Source organism: Pyrus communis, chromosome 9, assembly GCF_963583255.1.
Source record: "Pyrus communis chromosome 9, drPyrComm1.1, whole genome shotgun sequence".
Taxonomy (NCBI): Eukaryota; Viridiplantae; Streptophyta; class Magnoliopsida; order Rosales; family Rosaceae; genus Pyrus; species Pyrus communis.
In genome coordinates, this window is record NC_084811.1 from 27,004,422 (window position 1) to 27,013,699 (window position 9,278).

At 38.0% G+C, this 9,278-nt stretch overlaps 1 protein-coding gene across 1 annotated transcript; it reads right to left on the minus strand.

Moving 5' to 3' along the window:
• Positions 1 to 1,822: 1,822 nt before the first annotated feature.
• LOC137744617 (uncharacterized) lies at positions 1,823 to 2,605 on the minus strand. Its single transcript, XM_068484389.1, has one exon. It carries the CDS (start codon positions 2,603 to 2,605, stop codon positions 1,823 to 1,825), a length of 783 nt encoding a protein of 260 aa, XP_068340490.1.
• Positions 2,606 to 9,278: the final 6,673 nt, after the last annotated feature.

A 9,278-nucleotide genomic window follows, 5' to 3' on the forward strand; every position in this document is an offset into this window, starting at 1 on the left:
GATACACTAAGTAATCATCAGGTGTAGCTGACTTTCTTGTTCTCGGTGGCAATAGTTTTCTCTCAACAATGGCTTAACGCTCAATCACTTGGTTTCCAGTTTGTGATGAGGATCCGGCCGTTTCGGTCGTGGCATTTTCATATGTTGGTTGAACAAAATCATCAAGTTGGAACTCAATCATTGGTTGTGGTTGGTTTGTGGTTTCTGGGTTGCCATGCACAAGCACGCCATCCATTGCTTCATTAACAAACAAAACCTCAATTCTTTTCTCTGGCAACACATCACCTGTTTCCTCAAACCATGAGCTTTCTCTATCGGTGTCTGACTCTTGAATCTCATCACCATCCTCTATAAACTTAGCTAGAACAGTTTTGATAATTTTGTGAGGAAGGCTTGGAGTGTAAAACCTAAATCCCTTGGATCTTTCAGGGAATCCCACAAAATTACACATAACTGTTCTTGAGTCTACTTCTTCTCCATGGGATTATACATCTTAGCTTCAGCTGCACAACCCTATACATGCAAATGGTTGAGACTCGGTTTGCGTCCCGTCCACAATTCATATGGAGTCTTCAATACTGCCTTTGTTGGAACACGGTTCAAATTATAATTTGCCATTTTAAGAGCTTCCCCTCATAGAAATTGAGGAAACTTTGTTCATGACATCATGCTTCGAACCATTTCTTTAAGAGTCCCATTTCTCCTTTCCTTTTCCGCCACACCGTTTTGCTGTGGTGTGCCCGGATTCGTATACTAAGCAATTATTTCACATTTTTCCAAGAACAAAGCCAATGGCCCTTTAGCTTGACCTATCTCAACATACCTGCCAAAGTATTCTCCTTCTTTATCTGACCTTAACACTTTAACGGACAAATTTAATTAGTTCTCTACTTCAGTTTTAAATTTTTTAAAACAATCCATAATTGAAGATTTCTCAGAGATTAAATAAAGGTATGTGTACCACAAATAGTCATCGATAAATGTCACAAAGTATACATTTCCACAAAGAGTTTTAGTGGGAAAAGGTCTACATACATCTGTATGGATGATCTCTAAAAGCTTTTGACTTCTAATCGAACCTTTCTTTTTCAGATTTGTCAATTTCCCTTTGCAACAATCAATACAATTCACTAAGTCATTGAAATTCATTTTTGGCAAAATTTCATCTTTAACCAAACGGTCCATTCTAGCCCTAGAGATATGGCCAAGTCTTCTATGCCAAAGCATAAAAGAACTTTCATTTAAAAACAATCTCTTTCTTGGCATTGAAGCCGTGACATTCATACAATCCATCTCATTTAAAATAGTGCAAAACACTTGCCAAAGATCACTCATTAAGAGACAAATTCCAAGCACATTTGATGGATTATTTTTCAAGAAAGTTTTAAGATTTTCATTGTCACTAGCAAAAGCAAAGCCGGATTTCACAAGTTGAGAAGCAGAAATTAAACTCCTTCTTATAGAAGGTACATAAAGAACATTACATAATTCCAAAATAAAACCACTAGAAAGCCTAAGTTTGAGGTCGCCTATTGCTTCCACTTCAACTTTATTCCCATTGCCCACATAAACTTGAAAATCTTCACTTCTTGTAGTATTTCTTCTTGTAAACCCCTGCAATGAATTGGTGATATGAACCGAACAACCAGTGTCAAACCACCAAGAATTTGGAGGGATTTCAACAAGATTAGTTTCAAAACAAACGAAAATTTTTACAAAAGTTTTACCTTTCTTATTTTTTCCAAGTTTGTCTTTTCTCACAGTCCCTTTTCATATGACCAAGTTTCTTGCAAAAGTAGCACTTAATATTGTCCATGTCCTTTTATGTCATAGGTCCCTTTGAGGAGGATGCATACATGGCAGCATTAGCATTAGTGTAATTAAGGTCAGGCTTAGAGACCTTACCAGGATAATATGCAGCCCTTTTTCCTTTGTCAGCCTGCACCAAGTTTACGGTGCCACAAATCTCATTCCTCCTGATTCTTGCTTCTTCTTGAGCAAAAATGAAGATCAACTCATCCAGTGTCCATTTCTCCTTCTGTGTGTCGTAGAATGTCTTCAATTGATCAAATTTTGGAGGCAGAGAATTGAGCACCATGTGAATAATGAAGGCATCATCAACTAGAACTTCCAGATCTTTTAGCTTTGCGGTAGTCTCCACTAGCTTGAGAATATGCTCCCTCACACTCTTATTCTCATCAAGTTTAAGAGTGGTCAGTGTAGTCATCAAATCACCCATTTCTGCCTTCTCGGACTCTTTGAACTTGGCGCTCACTGCATCCAGAAACTCTTTCGCTTTGTCACAGGCTGTGATTCCACCCATGACTGTCTCACCCATTGCTCTTTTCATCACCATCAAGGACATTCTGTTGGCTTTCTCCCATTTCTTAAACTTAAGCCTTTGATCAGTAGTTAAGTTTTCATCCACTGGTGCTGGTTCATCATCTCTCAAAGCCAAATCGAGATCCATCATTCCCAGCACGATCTCAATGTCTTGCTTCGATTTCTTGAAATTCCCTCCATTCAAAGGTTCAATGGAGGACAGGTTCATAGCTGAGGTATTCACTGAAGAAGACATGGAAACATTAAAATCATTCAAACGCATGCTTATATCATACCTTTAGGTAAGACTATAAGCCGCCATTCATTCTTTATTGTACACCCACCATTATAGAATCTTTTCACACAATTATATTAAGTCTTTGGACAAGTATATGGCCTAATCAATATGATGTTATACACTGATCAAAACTTTAACAATTCATACATTCTTTCTTTGGACAAGAATGTTGACATTCAATAAGTTTTCATCACCAGTTATGTATGCATATAAAATCAAGAAAAAATTTAAAAGAACATGAGATGTATGATCTCACAACAATATTGTACGAGAAACACAAATAAGATTAGGAGCAGTTAGTTGGCTCTAATACCAAATGTAGGACTTAACTCCATATACTTAACTGAAAGACGTAATCACTATCATGAAAGCATTAGAGTGATACCTGAAGAAGACATGGTTAGTTGCACAAGGAATCCTTCTACTCACTCAAGACCTTTATATTCTTATGGTGATAGAACCCTATGTTCGCAAAATCTATTCTTGCTGAGCAGGGAACTCCTATATATAAAGAAACAACAACTGCTAACTTCCATCTATCGTGGGTGAGTTGGTTATTGTCCTGTTGTATCAAGTTCAGCGGAAAAAAGGTTAGTGGAGGGCAGTTGCATCCCAAACATCTCGAATTGTTTCCATAATAATAGGATGTTAGTTTTCCACGTATCAAACTCTTATTGAAGTTGTATTATCCACATGTAATTCCACCTTTATCGCAAGTAGTTAAGTCCACATAGGATTCCTACATTCTTCTCAAGACAATGGTCTTGGAATAGTTGGATTTGCTTTGATTCAAAAAGGAGGCATGATGGTAATAATATTGGAAATGCAGGGACGTCTTTTTTTACCACGGGTTCAGGTTCAGGGCGTTGCATTGATGCTTTTGATTCTAAACTGGGATCGAGCATTAAAATTATGTAAGGAATGAACATTATAACACAAACGCATAAATAATGGTCTTGGAATGCCGCTGGTGCTCGGTGTTCCAGTGCTCATAGCATATTTCTTTCCCTCCACCTTTACACCAATCCAGGAAGAAATCAAGGTAGGGTCAAGGTTTCCTAGTTGAGATTTGAAATTCAAAGTTGGTCTAAATTAAAATTATGTAAGGAATGAACATTATTTATGCGTTTGTGTTATAATGCTAATTGAGATAAAGATAAAAGTGTTTAGGTTTTGAATTGTGTATATTTATTCTTCTCTCTAGGAGGTAAATATATAGTTGTACAATATCCCACATAACAGGAAATAAGAATCCCAATTATACAAGGAATAAATTATAGGATTACATTCCTAAACTAAATGGTTGACTCACGCCAACACTGCCCCTCAAGTTGGTGTATAGATATCTCCTAAGCCAAACTTGTCAAGTGAGTCTTGAAACACCCTTGCTGAAACCGCATGAGTTAACACATCTGCTAATTGTTCTTTAGACCTCACGTATGGAATATCAATCAATTTGACATCTAACTTCTATTTGATGAAGTGTCTATCTACCTCCACATGCTTTGTACGATCATGCTGAACGGGATTATTGGCTATTTCTCTTGTAGCTTGATTGTCATAGTATAATAACATAAATCCTTGAGACTTGAACCCAATCTCACTGAGAAGAATCCTGAGCCATAATAATTCACAAATCCATGTGCCATCCCTCTGTACTATGCCTCAACCGTGGATCTAGCCACTACATTTTGCTTCTTGCTTCTCGAAGTTACTAGATTTCTTGCTGTGAATGTGAAACAGCTTGATGTGGAGTGACGATCAGTAATGTTTCCCGTCCAATCAGCATCAGTATACCCCTTTACCTCCATATATCCATGCTTCCTGAAGATCAGTCTTTTACCCGGTGCACCTTTCAGATAACTCAGTATACGCATCACTGCTGCCATGTGATCTTCACTAGGAGCATGCATGAACTGACTTACAACACTAACTGCATACGCAATATCCGGACATGTAAGTGATAGGTAAATCAATCGTCCTACCAATCTCTGATATCTTTCTTTATTGGTAGGAACTTGATCCTGGTATATCGCCAGGTGATGATTTTGCACAATGGGAGTTTCAACTGGTTTACAAGCTAACATTCCAGTTTCAGAGAGAAGATCAAGAACATACTTCTACTGAGACAAGTAAACTTCTGCTGAGACAAGTAAATACCATCATGAGAATGAGCAACTTCAATGCCCAAGAAGTATTTCAAGCCTCCTAAATCATTCATCTCAAATTTTGATGAAAGATACCCTTGCAACCTTTTTATCTCTTATGTGTCATCACCAGTAACTATTATATCATCCACATAGATAATCAACAAAGTAACTTTACCTCCCATGCGTTTGATGAACATGATGTGGTCCGCATTTCCCTATCTATAGCCTTACTTTTTCATTACTTTAGTAAACCTTCCAAACCATGCTCTGGGTGATTGTTTGAATTCATAGAGAGCCTTTCGGAGTCTACATACTTTCCCTGCTTCATTCAGTGTTTCATATCCTGGTGGAAGATCTATGTATACTTCTTCTTCTAGATCTCCATGTAAGAAAGCTTTCTTCACATCAAACTGTTTCAAAGGCCAATCCAGGTTAGCTGTTAAAGATAAAAGGACTCGAATAATATTCATTTTTGTGACCGGAGCAAACGTTTCTTGGTAGTCAACTCTAAATGTTTGTGTGTACCCTTTAGCTACCAACTTTGCCTTGTACCTGTCAATGGATCCATCCGCATTGTGCTTTATGGTGAACACCTATTTACATCCCATTGGTCCCTTCCCTTATGGTAGTGACACTACATTCCATGTTCGATTTTTTTTGTAAGGCTTCCATCTTTACTCCCATGGCTTCTACCCAATAGGGATCTTGCAAAGCCTTTTCCACTTTTGTTGGAATTTTGATCCCAGCCATTTGATTCACCATGGCTTGGTACTTGGGTGACAGTCAATGAGTGGACACATACTGTGCAATTGCATATCTCACTTTTCATTCCGAAGAAAACCTGTCAGGTGGTTTCCCATGGTTTTGCCTAGGAGGTAAAATATAGGAAATTTCAACAATATCTGGAGTATGAGAACGTACCTCTTGGATATCCACGGGGACATGAGCATGTACTAGTGGAGGAGAATGAGGCTTATTTTCTGTCTGCATAGTCTTAGTATCACTCATGGACCCATTATGTTCTACTAAATCGATAAATGGTGTAGGCCTACTATTCGACGTTGCATGAGCTATCTCTCGGTCAGGGGTGTCACGATCAAGATCCATTGGGCTTTGGCTTGTTGTGTCGTTGCCCATTACCGGGCTCTGAACTGCTATGTCGTGGCCTATTGATGTGTCATGACCTTCTGGTTAGGCACGGTTAGGTGGGTTGCTCATAACACCTAAGTCTTTAGTCTCTGTCTTGCCTGTACCACTAGGGCTATGCCAACTGTCTCGTTCATGTGGAACATCAAACCAACTGTAGTCTTCGTCTTTTCTATTCAACTCCTCCTGAAGAGTACCGTGGGTTTGATCAAAGATGAAAAACATCTCAGTTTCGGAAAACGCGACATCCATGGTGACATAGAAATGCTTAGTAGATGGATGGTAACATCGATATCCCTTTTGTTGGCTATTAAATCCCAGAAATACACAACGAACAAAACACAGATCCAATTTACTTCGTTGATGCTTGTGAAGATGCACATAAGCCACACATCCAAATATGTTAGGTGATAATTGAAGAGAAGATGGTAGAGTGACATAATCCGTCAAGACTTCCATGGGAGTTCGGAAGTTGCGAACTCGAGAGGGCATTCGATTAAGAAGATAAACGGAATACGTAACTGCATCTGCCCAATAGGCATGAGGAGCATGATCCCCAATTAGAAAAGCCCGTGTAGTTTCCAAGATATGTTTGTTCTTACGTTTTGCCACACCATTTTGTTGAGGAGTTTCAGGACAAGTAGTCTTGTGAAGTATGCCACGCTCTGCGAAAAATTGTGATAGTTTAGAATTAAAATATTCTCCACCATTATTGGAGCTCAGGACTTTGATAGGAAGAGAAAATTGATTTTCAATCATCCGATAAAACTGTTGGAAAATTTGCCCAACGTCACTCTTCCGTTTCATGGTATAGAGCCAAGTCATTTTGGTGCAATCATCGACAAAGGTAACAAACCACCTAATACCATGGCGCGTCGTTATTGGTGAGGGACCCCATACGTCGGAGTGAATTATCTCAAAGGGCACTGATCTTTTATTGAGACTCAAGTGGTAAGAAGTATGATGACTTTTTTCCTATGATGCATGGACACGGACACGGATACGCGGATACGACATGACACGACACGGGTATACGTCAATTTTCTAAAAATGAAGACACGATACGGCAATGATACGTCTATTAAAAATAATATAAATATATATATATATATCTAACTATTATAAAATAAACATTCAAATATATTATTTAAATTCAAATTTATTTCGATAAACTTCAAAAATTTAAAAAGATAATTCACTAAACAACTAAATAAGTCTTCAAACTTGAAACCTAAAAAAACATCCAAACGACTTAAAAATAAAAAGAAAGAGTCCCTCATTCTCGAACTAGCTTTTTCATTTCTGCAAGAGCTTCATCACTAACCTTGTTGCAAGAGACGATCCCATTTCCAGGTATTTTTAACAAATAAAAATTGACCCGAGAGTAGGATCATCTGAAAATCTTTTGACAATAGTTGCATTGAAAAAGAAAAGCAATAATATTATTCTAGACATTTATAATCTAAATTATTCTAGACCACTAACAATACTATTATTATAATAAGCAAACAGAAAAGCAAAGAAGCTTTTCGTTTGGTTTCAGAAAAACAGAAAAGTAAAGTTGAGGCATCCTACCAGAAAAGCATCAACATTATTAACAAATAGAAAAAGAAAGCTTCAGGAAAACATAGAATTCGAAACCCAGTTACCAGCTCTCATTAGCAGATGCATAAGATACGATGCAGCACTTGCAAACAGAGATGACAGGAGCAGTTGCCGATGACGGTTCTGAGGTTCGAGTGAGGAAAAACAGGTAGATCCCAATTTTATACACAAAATCGTTTCAATTTTTGGTCAAAGAATCGTTTCGGTTCAGCTAATCTCCATCAACTGTCAATTATCACGATTCTGTGCGGATTAAGTGTAATTATCTTGATTTTTTTATTTTTATGATTATCCTCTTATTATAGTTTGAAACGTATCCGAAAAGTAGAATACTTGTATCTCAACACTAAGATACGCATATCCCATCAGTCAACAACGTATCTGTTGACTCGGATACGTATCGATCGCGTATCCATACGTATCTCCCCACTTATCTGTATCCCCGTGTGTCAGATACGGGATACGTTGGTCTTCCCCTGTGTCCATGCATCATAGCTTTTTGCAAGAATGGAATTCTGACACTGAAAATCAGAGTTTGAAACGCCATTAAATAAAAACGGAAGTAATTTTCTTAAATAACCAAAAGATGCATGTCCTAATCAACGATGCCATAACCAGATACTCTTAACTTTGTTGTTGTGACCATTGCTCAGTTGGTTGACTCAACCCGGTACCACATCATTCACATAATATAACCCTCTTCTCTTACTACCACGCCCAATGATCGTTCGTGTCTAGATATCCTGTAGTAGGCAAAAAGTGGGAAACATGAGTACAACACAATGTAATTGTTCCGTAACTTGACCAACAGAAAGTAAATGATTCGACAATGAAGGAACAAGAAGAGTGTTATGCGGAGATAGAGAGGGAGTAAATGCGATGAAACCCGCTCCTATAACTGAAGCAATTTCACTGTTTGCTGTGATAACATTCTCCTTGGGTGGCACGGTTAAGTGGTGAAATAGGAATTCATCACATGTCATATGATCCATAATCCCGAAGTCAATTATCCCACCATAATCTCGTTTAGTAGGTGCTGTAAATGCAGTCAATTTTACTTGGATAGTCATAACCATCGTTCGTTAAAATCTGTTTGATTAAAGATTGCATTGGACCCGTGTCTTCTGTCGGTGCAGCAGCCGCTTGTCCTTTTGGACTGTGGACTGGGACAACTGTCATGGGCCCTGTTCGGCCTGCTGTAATAGCGGCCATTGCACACGAGTCTTCAACAACAGCAGCCATTGAAATCATGTTTGTAGACCTATTTTGAATACACTTGGTTTGTATGGGAATTATCTCACCGCTTTTCTTTTCTTCAACCATTGCATGGACTGATTTTTGTTGGTTGATTTTGTTTGCAGCTTTGTTGTTTCCAAAGCCACAAGGGTTAGGTTTGTGGGTTCTAGATATTTTTTCGAACACCAGGGTTTGTGATTTCACGGCTTTGAGTGTTTCTAGGGTTTTTGGGAAAAGACAGACCGAAACTTGCTTTGATGCCAATATAAAGATAAAAGTGTTTAGGGTTTGAATTGTGTATGTTTATTCTTCTCTTTAGGAGGTAAATATATAGTTGTACAATATCTCACATAACAGAAAATAAGAATCCGAATTATACAAGGAATAAATTATAAGATTACACTCCTAAACTAAATGGTTTATTAACGCCAACAAATTGTTACTTAGATAATACTTTCCCTGTACAGTAACAGACAAACAGTAGAGACTGACTAGAGACTAGAGATTGTTTTTGTATGTTC